This window comes from Panthera onca, chromosome D1, assembly GCF_046562875.1.
Source record: "Panthera onca isolate mPanOnc1 chromosome D1, mPanOnc1 haplotype 2, whole genome shotgun sequence".
Lineage (NCBI taxonomy): Eukaryota > Metazoa > Chordata > Mammalia > Carnivora > Felidae > Panthera > Panthera onca.
Genome location: NC_138348.1, coordinates 58,788,992 through 58,810,537, shown reverse-complemented (window position 1 = coordinate 58,810,537; position 21,546 = coordinate 58,788,992). Strand labels below are relative to the sequence as shown.

Sequence of the window (21,546 nt, the reverse complement as noted above, 5' to 3'; positions counted from 1 at the left end):
CTGCCTCGTGAGGTCTCTGGGAGGATTAAATGAGATAATGCATAAACGTACTTCCTACAGTTCCTGGCACTGGCAAGATTCTCTGTAATGTAAGCTGTTTTCACTGCCATCACCATTATCATGATTAATCTTAAAGCAGAATTACGTGTCCTTTTGTCACCAACCCCCTGCCGCCCTGCTTGACTAGAGCGCATGTGCACACACTTGAGACATGCACACGGGCACAGCTGCGAGTGCAGAGTGGTGGCTGTTTGGAGGTGTCTCGTCCCTGACCCCCCTTTGATGCTGGCTGTCCTACAGCCGGCACCCTCGGTGCCTGACCCCCCCTCCCCCAACTAATTCATTTATCTCTTTACACTGTCTCTCACAGCAACTTAATTACGTGGCGGGCCTGTGTGGAGCCATCTGCTGCTGGATTGTCATCCCTGTCTCCCTCAGGAACCTGGGGACTACCTCAATGGCCCCACAGTTTCCTGAGGCAGAGAGGTGGGGCCAGTCCCCATTGTTGGGAAGTCACATGCGGGAGCTTCTGTGTTAAACGACCAGAAGCGTGAAGATGATTTTTGAATCGCATGCAGCGATGCCCTGCATGTTTATCCTTCTGCCTTCAGTCATTGCTTCCTAGGTTTTGCATAGTCAAAAAGAGAAAAGTAAGTCATAGGAGGGTAGGCCTATTTCCAACGTGTGCTGCGTTTTTTCTGCCAGCTGTCACAATGAGACTTCATCCATCATCCCTAAGAGTGGTTGGGGGCCTGCTCTGGGCCTCTTCAGCCCGCTGTGTTTCTCTCTGCTACAGCACTTCTCATACTACATGACTCAAGTCTGTTTCTCTGTCTCCTCTGGCCCCGACTGGACCGTGAGCTCCTTGTCCGTTACCCTCAGGTGCTAACGCAGTGGCTGGCTCACAATTTCTCTGATGCCTCAGGTAGTAACTTCATCTCTCTGAGCTTAGTTTCCCCATCCATAAATTGGAAAGTGATAGCGTTCATCTCAAAGGGTAGTGCTAAGGACTAAGTTAAATCATGAGGGCAAAGCACCTTGTATATTGTAGGCCCTCAGTAAAGGGTAACTATGTTATAACTGCTGTAGGCACGCAACGAATGAAATAAATTGTGAGCAGAATTGACAGTGAGTTCTAATTCACCATCATTAAATAGAACATATGTGAAGATGTAGCCTCCAGTCTCTCCCTGTCCCCAGCCTCTCATTGTCACCAAGTGGCCTGACTCACCCAAACACAGTGGCTCCCTAGAACCTAGTTAAAAGAGACAAAGTTTGGGGTGCCTGGATGGCTCAGTCAGACGAGCGTCCAGCTTCGCCCCAGGCCATGATCTCACAGTTTATTGCATGAGTTTGAGCTCCGCATCGGGCTCTGTGCTGACAGCTTAGAGCCTGGAGCCTGTTTCAGATTCTGTGTCTCCCTCTTTCTGCCCCTCCCTTGCTCTCTCTTTCTCTCTCTCTCTCAAAAACAAAACAAAACAAAACAAAACACATTAAAAATTAAAAAAAAAATAAAAGAGACAAAAGTTTTTATGTACTTTTTAATTGGAAAAACTAAATAAGAAGTAGAAATCAACTAAGTTAAAACATAAAACATCAATTTGCTACATAGAAAGCCCGGTAGGAAGAAATCTTCATTGATTTTACTCTACTAAAGTCTGATAACATTGTTCTCAATTTCTTTTTCTTTACATTGTTTTTAACTTCTACTTAGTTATAAGATGTTTGTCTTGAAAGTAATTGCTGCAACAAATTATAAAATACGTTGTAAATGGGTAAATTCAAGTTTTGCTCACAAATAAGCCACAGGTAACGAGAAAGAAAAAACAAAAACAAAACGAAAAACAACCAAAGTGGCTCCCAGGCCACATTATCACATCACTCCACCACTCTGAGATCTTGAGTGGCTCCCTCTGCCTCCAGAGTCCAGTCTGAGCTCTGGTACTTGACCCCACCCCACCTCTCACCCCACCCCACCTCTCCACTGCCCCTTGTGGAATCCTTGACCGTAAAATACGGTGAGAACGTCTTGGGGTGCCTGTTCAGCTTTGCTGTTCTGTGACTTTCATGCAATCCTGTTCATTCGGTGCACTTTTTCTGAGTGCCTGCTCTGTGCTGGGCCCTGGGCGGGACCCTGGGGCACAGTTCCTGCCCTCGGGGCCTCCAGCCTAGAGGAGAATATAAGCTGTCTTCAAGATGTGGTTGAGGTGGGGAAGGATGCACTGGGGGAGCTGGGCAGACCCCCTGTCTGGGGGTCAGTGATGGCTTCACAGAGGTGACATTGGAGCAGGGTGATGTAAAGAGCGTAAGGCCTAGGAGAGCATTCTGGAAAGAGGGAAGAGTATGAGTGCAGACTAGCACAGGCATGTGGTTGAGCTGTTCCAGGGACGAGAGTGGGAGGCAACGGGCCTGCGGAGGTGGGCCGTGGCAGGGCCAGAACCCACGGCTGGTGCGGAGCTTGGCCTTGACCCTCCAGGTATAGAGGTCACAGAGGCCCTTTCATGGCTCTACAGCCATGGCCAATGGCCAAAAGTGTGCCTTCCTTCTGGGTGCCTAATCTGCACTTTATATGGGGCTCCATGTTTCATTCTAATATTTAAAAAGAGAAAAAAGTAATTTTTAAATTTTCTGTTCTATTTTGTTTTGTATATAGAAACAGATTAATGTAGGATGATAGGGAAATGTCAGATCTGTAGTTAGTCACCTTGAATTTGACTTCTGGCCCTTCCATGCACTAGCTCTGTGCCCTTGGACAAATCACTTGCCTCTCTGGGCCTTGGTTTTCTCCTCTGTAAAAATGGGGGAAAGTCTCCACCTTATAGCACTGCTGTGGGGATTACAGATGAGGGCATGTTTTTGTGGGACAACTGGTACCCCAGAGGCCCTGACACACTCCTTCTTTTCCCTCCCCTCACAGTCACTGGATTTCCAGTCACCTGGATGCCAGCCCAGTGACCTGCATAATGACAAAGAATGCAGGGACACTGACGTGAAGGAAGTTTCCTATGAAATATTAATTGCTTCCCCCAAAGACTAGGTGTTCTGAAGGGCTTTGTTCCCCCAGCTGAGAGCTCGTGACCTCACTGGCCGGTCCCTGCCATTCCAGGCCATCCAGGGAAGGAAGGCCAGGCCACTAAGACAAGTCCAAGTGCTAAGGCTGCATTCATGAGTTCATGGGTGTGCTGTTCTTCCTGCACATAGCCCTGGAAAGCCCAGAGCAGGGAAGGTTGCAGGAAGTTCAGTGTCTCCCCTTCTTTGAAAACTCCTATTTATCCTCTAAAAACCCTTCAGATTCTCATGGGAACCTTGACCTCCCAGAGCATCTCACAGCACTCAGCTGGAAGTTCCTTAACAGCAGTTACTTGGGGTTGCTTCATAAATGCTTATTCAACAGAATACCTGTCAGAGGCTCAGAGGCATAAAACCATGTTTAAAATACTGGTTCAGGGATGCCTGGGTGGCTCAGTTGGTTAAGCATCCGACCTCGGCTTGGGTCATGATCTCACGGTTTGTGGGTTTGAGACCCACATTGGGCCCTGTGCTGACAGCTCAGAGCCTGGAGCCTGTTTCAGATTCTGTGTCTTCCTCTCTCTCTCTGCCCCTCCCCTGCTTGTGCTCTCTCTCTCTCTCTCAAAAATACATAAACATTAAAAAAATGTAAAAGATAAAATAAAATATTGGGCACCTGCTGCATGAAAGGCATTGTGTTCAGTATGTTTGCTGACCAGTGGGGACACAGTCAGGAGAGTCAGGTACCTAATGTATCATGTGATGCTTGCCTTTCTTAGGAACGCAGACCTTTTCCTGATGGCCCCGTAAATTATGCTGGTTTGTGTCCTTAATCTTTTTCTCTACTGTCTCCTTTGCCTGGGTTTGACCTGCATCTTGAAGTAGCAGTTTCCCCAGTAGGAAAGGGAAAGAAAAAATTCATGGTAAGGACAGGCCCGTGCAAAGACACAGACTAATGAAAGTGTTTCAAGCCTTCATGGGGCAGCTTATGGAGCTTGAAATCTGGAGTTGGACAGACCTGGTTCAAATCTGGCCCTGACTGACAGAGACACCCCAAGTAAATTCTTGCACCGATCTGGGACTCAGGAGACTCCAGCCCTCCAGGGCCACCCTGAAGGTTAAAGCGTGAATATGTGTGAGTGCCTCCCACCTCCGGCAGAGAGAGGAAAAAGGAAGCCAACAGCCCTGGCTGTCCCGTTGCCCCTTAGCAACTGGCCTCGAAAGGTGCCACGCCATATCACCGTGACCCTGGTTGCTGGCCCAGGCAAGTGACTAACAGGACTGAGTTTGACGTTGCAGCTTCGTGAAGATATCCTAGGTCCCATTTTTGACACAACCCTTCAGATTTCATGGCCTGAAAAATAGTCTCACGTTTGTTCTGACTCTGATGCCTCTGAGTATGTCCTTCTTTAGAGCCAGCAGGTTGCTGAAAGACTTGCTGGAAATAGAATTGCGTCGCAAAAAGAAAGAGAGTCACTGAAGCCACCAGAGGTTAGTGGTGCCTGTAATGTAAATGAAGTCCAGAATTCCACTCAGCAGACTGCCCACCCTTTTACTGCCGGGTGGCTCTTCCCCTGCCGGGCTCCCACAGCTCCCATTACCTCAGATGAGATGGAACGCAGGCAGCCGAAGGCAGAATTTAATGGATATCACTTCCAATGAATCATTAGCAACAAGAAACAAACGTGACATTAAATGCACCAAAAATGGCATCGTGGGGATTACCTACTTAATATTTTTATGCTCCCCATTACTTAACAATTTCTGAGATTTGGTCATGCTCCAGCACTGTCAGACCTAAAATGTATTCATATTTCCAAACAAAGGAATAATTTGCCGCCTTCACATAGGGTGATTATCAAGAGTGTGTAATACGTGAAAAAATGCTTTCTTTTCCAGCTATTTCTTTATGACAAGTGTCTAGAAGTGGAAAACTTATCCCTTGCTAGATCAAAGGATGGCAGTTTTAAGGTTTCGCTCATTAATTCACATATTCAACAAATATACACTGAGCACTTGTGATGTAACTGATACGGAGCCCTGGAGACGCAGCCGTGTCCTGCTGGGTTGAGTCAGGCTATATTTTCCCCAACTTGCCAGCAATGGAGACAGTGCTGCCTTTCCCACTCGAGCAGCCAACACAAAAATAGTAGTATATTCCCAGTGGCTTAAAGATTTCAATGCAAGAAACAAACATGCAAAATGGGATTACAGATAATTATTTACGTGATTGTGGCACAAGGGAAGTTTTAAAGCTTAACCCCAGGAGTAAACGGGATAAAGGAGAAGGTTGATAGACAAGGCCATGTTCAAATATAAAGCTTATACATGGATACATGGAGAATATAGATATGGATATCTCTACGGATACAGATCTCCATCTCCCTCTCTCTGATGTAGATATATAGATATAGATATTTTTCATATCCTTATTTATCCCTATATATAAAAGAAAAGATAAACAGGGAAACATAGTTACAAAGAATTACTCTCTTTTATTTTTATCTATAGGAGTTGTGGAGCTTTCTTACAAATTAATAGGAAGAAGAAAAATGGAAAACCAGCCGCAATTGCCATGTGTTACTTTTACAATTAAGAAAGTAAACTCAGGAGTGTCGGCTCGTTCAGCAGCACTGATTTAAGTGCCTGCTGAACTGTTCGAGCCTCCACACCAGGCACTAGGGACACAGAGATGGCTCAGAAGCCGCCTCTGCCCTCCAGGTTCTCAAAGATGGGCTTGGAAACAAATAACCAGGAAGATAATGTGAGAAATCAGACAAAGAAGCTGGTACAGGGAAGTCCCAGGACAACAAAGCAGAAAGGGATCACCTCCCTGCAAGGGGAGGGATGTGAGGGAAGAAGATGTTCTAACTGGATTTATAATAGCTTTATTAAGATATAATTTACATAACCTACAATTCACTCCTTTTAAGTGCACAGTTTGATGAGATTTAGTAAATGAATATAGCGATGCAAGCATCCTTGAAAGACAGCTTTAGAATGTTCCATCCCTTGTGTTCATTTACCATCAGCCCACCCTCCTACCTGAGGCCTAGGCAGTCATGGATCTTCCTGTTTCTACAATGTGCCTCTTCTAGAAATTGTATAAAAATGGAATCATATACTATGTAGTGTTTTCTGTCTGACTTCTTTGATTTAGCCTGATGTTTTTGAGATTCATCCGATTTGGTTCATTCCTTTTTACTGCTGAGTAAATCCATTGTGTGGATCTACCCATTTTCTTTATTCACTCATTAGTTCATGAAAATCTGGGTTATTTCCAGCTTTTTGGCTCCCATGAATAATGCTGTTACCAACATTGAGCTATAAGTTGTTTGTAGATGTATATTTTCATTTCTCTTTGGTATGTAGGAGTAGAATTGCTGGGTCATGTTGTAAGTGTATGGTTAGCTTAAAAATAATTTTTCCCCAAAGTGGCTATTCTGTTTTACATTCCCGTCAGCAATGTAGGAGAGATCAATTGCTCCACATTGTTGCCAACATTTAGCATTGTCAGTGTTCTTTAGTTTAGCCATTTTCGTATGTGGTGGTATCTTAGTGGGATTTTAATTTGTGCTTCCCTAATGACTAGTGGTGTTGACAATCTTTAGTAAAGCGTCTATTAATATTTTTCCCATTTTTAAATTGGATTGTTGGCTTTATCATTGAGTTTTAAGAGATGTTTATATATTCTGCATACAAATAGTTTATCAGACATATGTTTTGCAAATATTTTCTCTCGGACCATGGCTTGTCTTTACCTTGTCTGAATGGTATCTTTGGAAGAGTGAAAAGTTTAATTTTGATTAACCTAATTTTATCTTTTTTTTCTTTTATTGCTTTGGGGTTTTGTATCGTAGCTAAGAAATCTTTGCTTACTCCAAGACCACAAAGATTTTCTTCTATTTCTTCTCTTAGAAGTTGCATGGTTTTAGGGTTTACATTTAAGTCTGTAGTCCAGTTCTAGTTAACTTTTTTGTGTATGGTGTAAGATAGTAATTAAGATTCATTTTCTTTTCACATGGATATCCAATTTTCTCAGCACATTTGTTGGAAAGATTATCATTTTCCCTATTGAATTACCTTAACACATTTTTCAAAAATAAATAAACCACATATGTGAGCAGTGGTATGATGGTAAATGTTTCACTAACATTCTGGAAAAAAGGAGGAGCCTGATTTATAGCGTTGGTCAATTTCCTGATGTGACTCTTCACATGGCTGATTTCAAGCTACCAGTAGTGTAATAATCAGCTCACCCAATTACTAAAAAATTTGACAATTAGTTCTGTGAACCAATATAAGCCAGTTTCAACACACTACTGTATGCAAAAATATGAATGATCTTAGTTTTGTTCTTAGATCTATGTGTCTGTCTTTATGCAGTAACGTATTGTTTACTGTAGCTTTTGAAATCAGGTAGTGTAAATCCTCAGACTGTTTCTCTTTCTCAAAATTGTGTTGGCAATTCTAGATCTCTTATGCTTTCATATGACTTTTAAGATTAGCTTGTCATTGTCTACAAAAATTTCTGTTGAGATTTTGGTAAGGACTGCTTTGAATATATAGATCTGTTTCTAGAATTGCTACCTTAACAATATTGAATCTTCCAATTTATGGATATGGTATATGTCTTCCTTTAGGTCTTTAATTCCTCTTAGCAATGTTATGTAGTTTTCAGTTACAGGCATTGTGCTTCTTTTGTTGAACTTGTTCGTATTTTATTCTTTCCGATGCTATTATGAATGGATTTTGATTTTTTTAAATATTTCTGATGTCTGTTACTAATCTAAAGAAATAGAATTAATTTTTGTACATTAATTGAGTATCCAGCAACCTTGCCAAACTCACTAGTACTAGTTCTAGTACTTTTTGTAGATTCCTGGGGATTTTCTAAATCCAAGTTCTTATTGTATATAAATAATGACAGATTTACTTCTTCTTTCTAATCTCTATATAAATAATGACAGATGTACTTCTTTCTTCTTCTTGCTTTATTATATTGGCTGTGTACAATGTTGAATAGAAGTGACAGTAGTGGACATCCTTGCCTTGTTCCTGATCTTTAGAGGAAAGCATTCAGTCTTTCACTATTGAGTATGATGTTATTTATAGAGTTTTTGTAGATGCTATCTATTAGGTTGAGGAAGTTCTCTTCTCTTCCTACTTTGCTGAGCTTGTTCTTAATCATGAAAAAGTGTTAGATTTTATCAAATGGTTTTTCTGTGTCTATTAAGATGATCATGTGGTTTCTGTCCTTTAGTCTATGAAAATGGTATATTACACTACCTGACTTGGGGGTATTAAACCAACCTTACATTCCTGGGATAAACCTCACTTGTTCGTGGGGGGTTGTTTTAAATGTTTATTTATTTATTTTTTTTGGGGGGGGGAAGAAAACACACAGTGGAGGAGGGGAAGAGAGAGAGGGAGAGAGTTTCCCAAGCAGGCTCCATGCTGACAGCCTCCATCCCATGAACCGTGAGATCATGACCTGAGCTTAGATCAAGTCAAATGCTTAACTGACTGAACCATCCAGGCACCCCTCATTCGTTCATGGAGTTTGAACATTTTTATGTATTGCTGAATTTGATTTCCTGACTTTTTGTTAAGAGTTTCAATATTTGTATTTCATGAGGAATGTTGGCCTGTAGTTTTCTTGCAATGTCTTTGACTGGCTTGGTGTCAGAAAGATACCTGGTATTACCCATCTTAAAATGAGTTGGGAAGTGTTCTCTTTTCTTCTCTTTTTTACAAGAGATTGTTAGGATTGGTATTTACTTTTTCCTTAATGTTATATATAATTCACCAGTGAAACCATCTGGGGCTAGATTTTCTTTGTGGAAAGATTTTAAATTACTAAGTCAGTTTCTTTACTTGATACATATTTATTCAGTTTTTCTATTTCTTTTTTAGTCGGTTTTGTAATTTGCATCTTTCCAAGAATTTGTCCGTTTCATCTTTATCGTCAAATGTGTTGACATGAAGTTGTTCCTAATATTCCCTTATAATTGAGCTACATTTTAAAGAGTAAATTAGCATGTGTCTCAAGTCATAAAGTGATGTTTTCTTCAGCACCAGCTGTATTTGTTGAAAAGATATTTACTAAGTACTTCCTATGCACCAAACAAAAAATGAGGAAACTTAAATTTATTGAACACTTCACTAGATATATCATACATTGTCCCTGGCACTGCGCAGAGCTCATCCCATAGGAGTGTACTCCCGGAATTCTAGGTCTACCCGCAGAAGGAGACAGCACTCTCTCCCACCTTTCACAACACACTCTCAGTGTTTCCATTTCCTGTCTAAGGAACCATCTTTCTGCAATTAATGGACACAGATCTTTGGGGACCCAACTAACCAGAGGAATTCAGCCTTCCCTTTTCAACCTCAACTGGATAGCTCTGTGGTCTCGTCACACAACCACCCCAGAATTCCTATGACTAAAAAACTCAGATAATAATGGGGAATTGGGGGGTGGGGCAGAGTGAGGAGGGAGTCATTGTGATTTTCCTATAAGCTCTCTTCTAGCTCTCCTTTTTTTTTCTGCCTGGGTGTATTTGAATGTGTACTTATTTTAACTACCACACTCCCTCCCTCTCATCCCCCTCCTGCCGACTGTAGTTTTCTTATTTTGCACTCTTTTTCTTCCATGCAGTTCCTAGCATAGCGCCTAGTAAGCATGGCAATGTAAATCAATTCGTGTAGAAACGCATTGACTCCTAATTGAGCAGTTTTTATTTTTAGCTATCTGTCCTCGTAATTCTATACATGTTATACACATGGGCTTTCTTTGTGTGAGACGCTATCTCCCAGGTGCACAGGGACTTTGAGCTGCGTGCAGCCTGTGACAGGACTCAGCGGTTACCTGCGGAATCTCCATTTGCCTAATGAGGGACCCCAAGCCCTGACACTCATCATTGCCAACAGCCTCATGTCGGATCTTTCCATGTAAGGGAAAGGATGGATTCTTTTCCACTCGTTCTCTATTCACATTAGACTAGCTTTAAACTTTTCTTTACATCGAGACGTCTATTTGCATTTAAGTGAATGCTTTCCTCATTTTAAGAAACCATTCTATATTGGGTGCATGTGTTTACTGGATATTAATGGATAAGAGGTGAGGTCCTAAATGATTAGAACATTGGCATTCTAAGATTCCCTTTTCTCCCTTTCACACAAAAGAAGCTGAAAGATACATGCAAGCGGATACACAGGCAAGGATCACAAAGCTCGTCTCTTGACCAGCTCATTTCTGCCAGGGAGAAACTATCTTCCATTTTCCTCTGAAAAGAGAGACAAGCTACTCCAGGCCCCCTGCAACCCTCTAGGCTCAGGTGTTCTTTTCTTTGTAATCTGTAGATCCTACTTCCTTGACCCAGCTCCTGACAATAGCTTGGCAACCGACAGCATTCACTGTCTCCATCAGATTTCATGAAAGAGCCTGCTTCCTTTCTTCGAGAACCCTTTAATATCACAAATGTAGGCACGATTTTTGAACAGAGACTTCATACGTTTCCATGACAACGTAAATTACCTATGAGAATCTGTAGGAAGGTTTTAGTCCATCAAGGCTTAAAAGCACGGTTTTCTTTCTTCATAAAGCAGTCGAGGAATGTTGTTGAAAATTTTGTTGTCAAGAGGATGGGGAGGGGATTTTATTTCCCAAGAACCCAGATACATAATAAATCTGGGCCTTATGAGTGCAGACGTGGAATTTATATTTGAGTGTAGCTGGCAGTAATCCATTATTCTAAATCCCTACTTTTGTCAAGAAGTGCTTTGTACCAATTAACACATGTAGATATTCTCCTCAGCAGTCGAATTATTCCTTGTACAATTCTATTTCATCGTTTCTTATAAATGGTGGGCTTTTTCAAATCAGAAATGAAAGAGCAGCCCCTCTTCTCTTCTCTGGCAACACTTTCTCTCCAAGGCCAAACCCTGTCTCCATTCTCCTGACGCCCGCCCTCCTCCCTCTCCTGGGGCCTGGCTTCATCAATCACCCAGCTCCCCGCCCATCTTCAGTCTCCCCCCTATAATTGCCCTTTCAGTATCTCCCCTTGAATCACAGCAAGAAAATGTGCATACGTGGGACAAGTCCTTAAGAAGCGAACATCTGTGTACGACAGACAGTCGCTATTGGAGATTTAATTAATCAGGCATTCACTGAATGCGACTTTGTTCGAGTCTAATGTGAAATGCATTCAGAAACAAACCTGGCATCGGAAGCTGCTGCCCAAACTCTGCCCTCTCCTAGGACCGGAATGTGGACCGCAGTGGCCAGGAATACGACAATAGGGACAGATATTTGTGTGATTATTTGTGTCTCCCCACCTGACCACCAGTTCAGTAGAGGCACTTGCTGCCTCTGCCTGTTCACGTTATGTTGCTAGCTCTGGGCCCGGAATGTAGAAGATACCCAATGATTTTTCTCGAACAAACAACTCTGTAATGAAAACCAAATATGTGGACTGTACGGTTATCCACCGTGGACTTTGCAGTTCTGATAGACACGGACAGGGCCTCTCCAGTGAATACATTCACACTGAACCTCATATCGACCCTGTGAGGTAGGTCTTGTATCAGTCCTTTCCAAAGGAGCTCACTGCAGTTCAGAGCAGGTGAGGGCCTGGCCCAAGGATTAGAGCCAGGATCGAGCCTGGGTTTATCTCATTCCAGAGCCTGTGCCATCGCCAGTGAACCATTTTCTCTGTTCTGACCTGGGCTCTATGCTGCTTATCACCTTGTTAACCTCTCTGCCTGCACGTCCCTGAGACCTGCATGTGCTGTGCGCTCTGAGACATCACTTTCTCCTGAGGGCCTGTCTTTTCCCTTCTGGCCCCAAGGCGGGTGCAGCATTATCAGCTCCCTTGCAGCTGAGGCTTTGCTACCTTCTAGTGAAGGCTGCAGTATGGTCCCTCTCAGTTTCTTACAACCAGATCATGACCTTTTGTTCAACTCGGTGCCACAGTTCTGCTGGGAACTTGAACTTCCTGTGCTCCGCTCACACCGGTACCTTCTGCCTTGCCGAAATGAAGCTTGGGTGTTTTAAACCCCTGTTAATGAGAGGCAGAATTTCTAACAGCGGTCTGCATTAGGATCTATTGCTATGTAACAAATTACTCCAAAACTTAACACCCCAGGCCAACAAATGTTTATTATTTCCCACAGCTTCTGAGGGTCAGAAATCCAGGAATGCCTTACCGGTGGTCTCTCCCTATGTCATCTGATGTCATCCTTGCCTGAGGCTGAGGATCCACTTCTAAGGTGGTTCACTTGCATGGCTTTTAGCAGGAGGCCTCAGTTCCCAGCCACGCAGGCCTCTCCGTAAGGGTTGATTGAGTATCCCCAGGTCAGGGCAGCTTTCTGTCTTCAGTGTGAAGGTTCCCCAAGCAAACAAGCCAGGGGCTGCAATGCCCGCAACGGTCTCAGAAGCTACATACCGACACTTCCACCATATTCTGTGTTGAAAGTGAGTCACTAAGTCTAATCACGTTCAAGGGAAGGGGAATTCAGGACCCCTAAAGGAGGAGTGTCCAAGAATTTGTGGACGTACGGTGAGAAGTGATATGGATGCCAGATGCCATGAGATGCTTGTGTAGCAACTTTGTGCCCTGTCTGTGGCCGGGGCAGCCTGGGGACTTCCTGTTTAGCCGTTCACACGGTTGAGTGAGATGAAGGCTGCATTTCGAATCCCTGGCCCAGGCACAGTGAGCATTACACAGGTGCAAAACAACGGTCCTGATCCTTAATACCTGTACATTCTGGGTGGGAAGAAATCCATCTACACAGGTAACCTCCTCTAAGAGCACGGTGAGTGCTACAGAGGGACGAAGGTCGGAGAAGAACAAGCTCGAAGCAATGGTGGGGCAGGTGAAGACCCCTAGAGGGGAGGGCACCCGAGCCTGGCATGGATGGTCGTGTGGTATTTCAGTAGCCGGAGGCATGGAGGGAAGAGCAGACTGGAGACGGGAACAGCATGGGCAAAACTTCAGTGGTGGGAAGGTGCAGTGTGTGTTTGGGGAAGGGCAGCATGGTGTTCTCATTGGCAAAATCAGTGATAGTGCCTGCGACACGGGGTTGATGCTGCTACATCCGGTGATTTGTTTAAAGAGCTTTGCACAGCGCCTGGTGCCCAGAAAGTTCTCGCTAAATGACGACGTGAATGACTGACAAAGAGGAAGACGTTAGGCTGGAAAAGTAACGTGGGGCCAAGTCACAGGGCCGTGCGTGTCGTCCTGAGGAATCACAGCACGAGGAGGCTAGAAGGGGCCTTAATTTGGACTATTTTTGGTCCCATAGCAACTGGGATCTGTTGCGTGTTAGTGGGGGAGTAGCATGCTCATGGCTGAGCTAGAGGAAGACCTCTCCCGTGGCATGTGCCGGATGATTCAGAGTGGGGTGGGGGACCGAGACTCTGGTGCTGTGATCCTGATGCCGTGGTCCAGGGAGAGGAGGTACTGAGGGCTGAAGTGAGATGGTGCGTGGGGACTGGCTAAGAGGAGGTGAAGGTAGGGTATTTGTTGACTCCTTTAAAAACTTTGCCTGGTCAGCAAGCTGCTTTAGCAGTTGCTCTGAACACAGGTATGCACCTGTTTAAAGGTCCTGTGGGAACAGCCTAGGAACATCCTGTCCACCAAGTCTCCATGAGATGGCTCACCTTGGGCCTGCCTCTGCCATTCCTTGGTGGAGGGTTGGGGGCTGGCCCAGGTTTCTCTCCACAAATTTTCCCAGCACACAGGGGCCATCAGAGGAGTCCTTTAAACCCAAACTTGAACATACTGATTGGGCCTCCTTGTCTGTGTAGCTTACCCACTCACAGAGGGATGGACAGCATGGTCTCAAACCCTTCTCTGCCCCTGCAGGGATTGTGCAGGGGAGAAATCATGCATCAAGCTTCAAATGATCTGCTGGGGAGGGGACAGTGGGCCCTTGGCAATGCAGTTGGAAATCCTGTCCCCATGACTTCCCCACATCATGATCCAGGAGGAGCCATAGCATGAGGAACATCTCTGGGATGCCAGGGACAGTAGCCTGCAGATGTGGGACCCTCCCAGTATGCTCAGAGCCTCAGGCTGGGGCATCCAGACTGGCTGAAGGGCATTGCTGTCTTGTGATCGCTGCCTGAAGCTGAAGCTGCCATGAACTTGAAGGTGGGTTATACACCCACCCCAAGTGTGGGATGGTGGAAGGGGTGGGGGCTTTGAGTCAGACAGACTCACAGTTCAATAACTGCTTACTGGTTTGGCAAGTCTCTTCACCTGTCTGTGCTCAGATTCCTCATATATAACATGGGGCTAATAACGGTGACCTCATAGAGATATTAAAAGGGTAAAAGGAGGTTGGATCCACAGAGGGTTCAAACTAAAAGAAGTAAGTGTCGGGCAAGTGTTAGCAAACTTTTCCTCCCCTTTCCTGCCCCCTGATTCTGAGGGACTCCTTCCTTCCCCCAGCCCTTTACCACTATGGCAGCTTCACTCACCAGGGGCTCTGAGCTGCCTCCTGTCAATCTAGGGAGAATGGATTTTATGAAAGCTTAGGAGGCACCAAATGCTTGCTTTCATAAGGGCAACTCTTCCCTACAAGGACATAAGGATGTGGGGTGTGTGGGTTTTAGCAATAATAGAAGCCCCAAGTGTGAGCAGCTTTGTGAGTACCTGAAGTAGAATGGAACGCTTGGTTTCCTTTAATTCTCCAAATACATCCTGAGGGTATCGCTCTGTGCTGTGCGGGGCACCAGGGAAACACAGGTAAACGCAGCCCTGTCCCTGATGAAGAGGGACTCCGCCCGGGTCAGGTGCTTGCGAGCACATACTCATTTCAGCATGATGGGCACTGGAACACGAGTACAGGCAGGACATTTTCCCGCCTCCCAGGAGCGAGTGTCTGCCCCGTCTGGATAGGGAGGGAAGGGTTCAGGAGAGGGGCCATAAGCTGACCAGAAGTGAAATCAAATAATAGCCACTTCCATTAAATATTCACCCGATGCCAAGCCCTTAAATCCTGTGAAGGATGGCAGAACGATATGGAGCAGGGCTCTGAGTGGGAGCCCGAGTGAGAGAAGGGCCCTGGCGGGGCAGGGGGAGACAGATGGGGTCCTCACCCAGCTCTGCCCCTAACCTGCAGTTGGACATAGGATAACTTGAAGGACATCCCTTTGCAGCCATGCAAATGAGGTTGGACTCAAAGGTAGGGTTCCATCAAGAATTTTCTGTTACATATCTTATTCCTCAAAAGAGGTAAAATAAACTCATGAAATCATTAAAATAACATGAAACTGCATAGGTAACCACAAAGTTGGACAATGTAGTAAAGTGTCCAGGAGCTGAGAGAGAGGAAACTTTGGGCTGAGAAATCCAGGAGGGGCTCCTGGAAGAGGAGAGCCCAGAGCAGGGCCTTGACGAATAATTAATACAGGGGCAGTCTGAGAGGAGGGCATCAGCAATTTGGAGCGATAGGCTGCCTCACTCAGAAACGTTCAGCAGCTCCCCAGGCCTAGCTCAAGCATCTAAACATGACATTCCAGGCTCTGTAAGCCTGGCCGCAGCTCCCACCGGCCCGGTCACCTTGACATCCTTCCGAGAACCTCACTCTTCACACCGAGCAGCTCACCTGCTCTCTGAACCTGCCACACAGACTCGGACTGCTGCCTGAATTCCTTTTGTCCGCTTCTCTGTCTACACCCTTCAGTGCCCCCTTCAGAATTAAGCATCCTTTTCCCTCTTTCCCTCTGTCCCATTTGCTTTGGGTCACACATGGACAGATCCCGACCTACTAAACCATGGCCGTCTCAACCAGGGCTTACTCCTCCCTGTGGGCCACAGGCCACACCCATGCTGAATGAGTGAATGAATGAATGGACGGATGATCAAGCTGAAATCTGGCTGCACAGACAGGGGAGTCCATGGTTACAGGGGCCCGTAAACTTGTGGCAAGAGGCTCTGGACATGACTGACCTGAGAATGTGGTCCATTGTGCTCTGGGAGGGGCAGCTCAGGGCTGGAGGAGCTCTGGTGTGTCACATAAACTCTCCACGGCACTGCAGACATCAGGCCTGAGTCCGCACGAGCACCTCCAGTGAGAACAGGCCAAACACCGTGCGGCTCCAGCCCGTTGCCCGAGTGCTGTCGGAAGGATGTGGCCTGTGGAAGCTGACTGACGTGGGCTCGCACTTCAGCTCCGCTTATCTGCCAGCCGTTTGCTCTTATGCGAGCCATGTAACCTCTCTGAGCCTTGGTTACCTTCCTTTGGTAGTATTAGAGATCTAAAACCACCTCCTCTCAAAGTTGTTGTAAGGGTTATAGAGAAAAATACCAAAACCAGACCAAAACCACCCTCCAGCTTATGAAAGGTGACTAATGAATGGTAGCTAATTCTATTTTCATGACATGTGATTACTTATTCCACGTGGCTGGGGAAAGTTTTGTGGAGAGTTCAACGAAAGTTCTGAGTAACAGAGTTTGGGCTTCAACCTAACAGTCTATCGTAATCCCAGTAGACTTATCATAGCACTTACCAACACGGCCTCATGGGAAGATGAGTTATTTAAGGTCAGGGTTATTAGTTATTTAAGGTCAGGATACGTCCCATGAGGACGTATCCCGTGGATAATGCTCGCAGTGAGACACTTGCCAGCCCACAGGGGCCACTGCAGAGATACAGAAAGCTGCAGAGGCTGGCCTGGGAGAAATGATCCGGAAACTGTTTTCAGGGCCAGCATGTACCTATCTCAGTCCTAATTCTGGAAGCAGGCAGGGGCAAGAGTGGAGAACTCCAGGTTCTGCCATCATGTGTTCAGGAACCGGGTTGTTACTTGTGAGCCTTGTATGAGGGGCTTCGGTGGTTCTTGAGTTCTGAAGGCTGGGAGGAAGGAGGGACAGCCTGGAGCCTTAGACAGGTCCTGGGTGGCCACACCCCCCACTGTGACCCGGGGCCAGCTCTAGGCCGGTGTGGAGAGCCAGAATGGCTCAGAAGTCAGGTCATAGTAACTGGTTGAGCCAAAGGAGGTGTAAAAGGGAGGAGGAGAGGACAGAAAAGGAGATAAAGCAGCCTTGATGCCGGACCAGATGGGTGCCATTAACACAGTCAGGCGGGTCTCAACCTTCCAAGTCCCCTTCTCCTCCCACGTTCTCCGTCTCAGTGGGCAGCACCTGCCACCCACAGACCAAAATCCTGGAGTCTCCAGGTTCCTCTCTGACCCTGGCCTCCCACAGCTCAGCCACTCTCAAGTCCCACCCATTTCCCTCTTGGCCCAGAGCCACTCTGTCCTCACTGCCACTGTCCTGGTTCAGGGCTCGGCTTTCCTCCTGGCTCACTGCACAGTCTCCTGCCTGGCCTCCCGACTCCCCTCTCCCCGTCTGTCTGCCATTCACACTGCTGCCAAAGTTCTCTCTCCCCAGACTGATCTGGCCACATTCATCTTTGGCTTGGAGTCATTTGGCAATTTCTTGTTTCAGTCCAGACCATCCCCTCAGCATGGCTGGCAGGACCTCAGGATCTGTCCAGCCTCTTCAGCTCTTCCCCACAAGCTTCAACTCAACCACCCGAACTGCCTGCAGGTCCCCATCGAGGACCGTGTCTCAGCAGCCTCTTTGTGTACCCCTCGTTCTGCCCAGAACCCTGGCTGGCTCCCTGCCCCGTCTCTGATTCTGCTCCAGAACCAACATCCCCGATTCCCTCCCAGGCCGGCATAGGTGAAGCTCACCACTCCCCCCTTCATGGCTCTTTTCTTATTGTCCTGGAGTAACCTCACTCCCTCTGCCTCCCACATCTCGAGCCCAGAGCCTGTTCTTAACCCAGTTTGGCCTCCACAGAGCTCAGCATCTTGTCAGACAGACCTTGGGCAGTCAGTAAATGTTTTGTGAATGAGTGAATGAATGGGAGAAGGAAATCGACCGATGAGGGAATGAAGGAGACAATTTGGCAGAGGAGACAAGATGGTTTGGGTTGAGTTTGAGTTGGTGGGGCCTCCAGGTGGGGGTCCCAGCTGCAGTGGAAAGGCGAGTCTGAAGCTTGGGGGAGGGTCTCTTAAGAAACTCAGCTCACAAACGAGTCAATTCCCTTCAAGAGGTCCAATGACCAGCAAGTGGCTCAGTGTTCCCAAACCTGCTTTATGGACTCAGGGAGCCGCCGAGCTTGGAGGACATCATAAAGACATTGTCTGGTCTGAGTCTTTTCTTGACAAGTGAGGGAACTAAGGCTCAGAGAGGGGAGAAGCCGGCTCCGCCGCTCTTTAGAGGCGGTGCTAGGACCCATGTGTCTTCATCATAGTCTCAGCTCTTTCTGCCATCCCCTGTGGCCTCCTGTTTGTGCTGCCCATCTCTGAGCCCCGAAGCAGGGCACCATCAGTGAGGGTGAGGAGGGAGCTGCAAGAACCTAACCACAGATATTCACACCCCAGCCCTTCCTCTCCTACAACACAGCTTCTCATGGCCCCAGATGAGAACAGACCCAACAAATGTCACGCACTCAACAGACCAGAGGGACCCTGTGGCCTCCGACAGCAGCTGCATGTATTTTACCCTGTTTGGGGACATTGTCCCCAGCTAGTCTCCAGCCCTATAACAGATGAGAAATAACTGATTCGAATCCACAGGATCCTCACAGAAAAAGTAAGAAAATCGGTACACATCCACACTGACTCGGATGGTGGTCATCATAGGGTCAGGGCCAACAGCCATTCACACCGGAGCACGTGAAGACTCTCCCGCACATACACACCCCAACACGAGTCCTAACAGTGACATCCGAAGTATGTTCAGTGCATTGTTTATTTGTGATCTGCAAGCATTTAGACATTCCATAAGTATTTTCATCCACAGTGATTAAGATTATTACATTTCTGGCAGTATAAGAAGTGAGCCCCCTGCTCTCAAGGGGAGGAATTTTCCTTGAGGGTTCTGGCTAACAAAAGGTCTCCCTCATGACAAGGCAGGGAAGGGAACTGGCATGCGGCCTTGGCCACATTGTCTCATTTTCATGTTCTTGACCTCACACACAGCAGGCATTCAATCATAGAGTTAAACCCATGCGTGACTGAATGGATTGCGTGTTTTCAGACTCATTTTGGATATTGCAAAAACGGGGCCCGAAGATTACAACTGCCTATCCCTGATCACACAGTGGTAGCTGGGAACCTGAGCTCCTTCTTCCCACAATGGCTATTCCCACAGCCCGCATTAACTTGACAGGGAGGAAAACGCGCACTTGCCCGTGAGCAAAGGGTGACTTTAACCGCTCAGCCACACCTCCGTCTGCCCCACAGGCACTAATCGAGAGCTCGTGGTGTTTGCAGCCCCGGACGGGGAGCCCTGCTTCCCGGCAGATAATGTTTAATGTCACTTATGCTTTCTTTGATTCACAGAAATGAATTCCGAGCATGGACGGACATCAAGCCTGTGAAACCAATAAAGGCCAAGCCCCAGTATAAGCCCCCAGATGACAAGATGGCTCATGAGACCAGCTACAGCGCCCAGTTCAAAGGGGAGGCCAATAAGCCAACGCCAGCCGACAATAAGGTGATTGATCGCAGAAGAATACGCAGCCTCTACAGTGAACCTTTCAAGGAACCCCCAAAGGTAAGACAGATCTTGTGGGGGAACCCCTCAGCACAACCTAGAACGGAGGGGCTCATTGCAGCAGAGCGTGAGGGCAGGGCTCCTGCAGACCCTGGCCCAGTCCCTAAGGGCTCCTGGAAAACCCCTCCTCTTCTCCGTAGCACACAGGCACTAAGGAACCTTTGCTAAATTCAAAGGGAATGTTCAAAGGAACAGTGCCTGAAGTAAAACAGCTTGAAGACTGGCAGGTTTCCAGAGAACCAGCTTCGGCTTTTGAGAAGCACCCCGCTCCAAAAAAGTGGCCAAAAATCCCACCTGAGCCCTAAAGCCCTCCCTGTCTTAAAAATCCCTTCGGGGGCTTTTGCCCCCGGAGAGCTGGCCATTAGAGGTATCTCTCCTGGCTTCCTCCCCGCCCTGCCCCCACCACATCCTCTGCTCCAGTCCCTGGACACTTCCTCATTCCTCTTCATCCTTTTCCTCCGGAAACACTATCCAGCGCCAGTTCTTAGTCAAGGCACACCTGTCACATCAGCTGCAAGATGTGTTCCGGGTAATTTGTTACTATAATAAACAGTTTGCAAGTGATTTACAATTCTAAGTAACTTGCAGTGGATTCAGGGGTTTCCGTGTAATAACACGACTTTGCCTTATTTGCATCCAGTGCACACCCCTGAGGGGGAGAGCCAAGTTGGAGACACAGCTGGAAGCAGGAATCCTATTTGCCAGAGCTGGTTCTGTGCTATCAAGCCACGTGGAATCGTGCAAATACCTGCTCCCCTATCTATAATAGCAGGACAAGTGTGAGATCCTTTCCTCTGCTTTTGTCTGAAAGTCTCGCACTGAAACAGAGTTTCCTATGTGGCCCAGGACTGATCTGTAGGTAAAGTAGCTGATCAACCCAGTCTGCCTGGACTCCTCCAGCTGTAGCACTGAAAGTTCCACGTTCCATGAAGGCCCTCAGTCCCAGGCAAACCAGGATGGTTGGTTACGTTCTGTGCAGGTTCCGTGGACCTCACTGAGGAAATCCCAGTGAACCCCAACATCATCTCTGTCCATCATCCATAGACGACGTGGGGCCCAGGACGTAGGGCTGGATTTGCACCAAAGAAGACTCCAAGGGGAGGAAGGAGGGAAGATTGGGGCATAGGGAACCCAGAGGTGGAGGGCATATGGAGGGACCAGACAGAGCAGGCCCAGAGTTCTGGGAGTAAAAGAGGGCCAGGCCATCGCCCAGGAGTGGGGTCAGAGCTAGAGGAAGGGTTTCGGGGAGAGCGGATAGGCCGGAATGGCGGCTCTGGGGAGAATAGTCTGGGGAGCCAGCAGGAGAGGAGGAGTGCTGTGCTGAAGGCCTCGCTGAGATGAGATGTGGTTTCTCCACAAGAGCTCGCCGCCCTGGAGACAGAAGCAGAAGAGAGGCTGGCTTATGCCAGAATCTCTGCGTCTTCTATCAGCTAAGGTTCACTTCTTATTAATACCCGTCCACCACGGCTGGGCCACAGCCCTACTCCCCGCCACCTCTGCAGTCTGGGCCTCCGGTGTTGGAGAGCCTCGCTCGTGGCAGAGAAGAGAGCATTGGGAAGCATGGGCTGCCCCTCCGGTTTCTGTCGGAGGTGACCCACATCACTTCTGCTCACATGTCATTGACGGAAGCAAATCATAGGCCTGCCTGAGTTGAACAGGGTGACGAGGTATAATCTTCCCTTAGGGAGGGACGGCAGCAGATGTTGCAAAACAGTAACATCATCCACCACCAGGGTGGTTCAGTGGTGACAGCCACCATGCCGGAGAGCCACTGAGCGTGTGGCCAAAGCCACTGACCAGCCGGTTTACGCGGGAGAAGCCAAATGACTTACCGCCACTGAAAATACCTTATGCCCTGCGCTCCCTCAACGCCCAGTGTTGTCGTTAGAGTTACTGTTTGGCTAATCGTTGTCTTCTCTCTAACTTCTCTCTCTCGCTCCCTCCCCTTTTGTGT

The 21,546-nt window shown here is 47.1% G+C and overlaps 1 protein-coding gene and 1 long non-coding RNA gene across 7 annotated transcripts in view; one reads left to right on the top strand and one right to left on the bottom strand.

Moving 5' to 3' along the window:
- The window catches only part of MAP6 (microtubule associated protein 6), a 124,397-nt gene that overhangs the window by 82,316 nt on the left and 20,535 nt on the right, over positions 1-21,546 (top strand). For all 3 annotated transcript variants that reach the window (XM_081790335.1, XM_078433086.2, XM_078433087.2), the window contains one exon: positions 19,379-19,592. In XM_081790335.1, the coding sequence (XP_081646461.1) occupies positions 19,379-19,592 (214 nt within the window). The remainder of the gene's footprint in view (positions 1-19,378; positions 19,593-21,546) is intronic.
- LOC132661266 (uncharacterized) lies at positions 12,156-17,083 on the bottom strand. 4 transcript variants are annotated; one of them, XR_014135305.1, is made up of 2 exons: positions 16,532-17,083; positions 12,156-13,207 (listed from the first exon to the last, which is right to left on the bottom strand). It is a non-coding gene; the product is annotated as an uncharacterized LOC132661266 (long non-coding RNA). The 4 variants fall into 4 exon arrangements; XR_014135306.1 differs by having other exon boundaries at positions 12,156-13,184; XR_009602159.2 differs by having other exon boundaries at positions 12,156-12,977.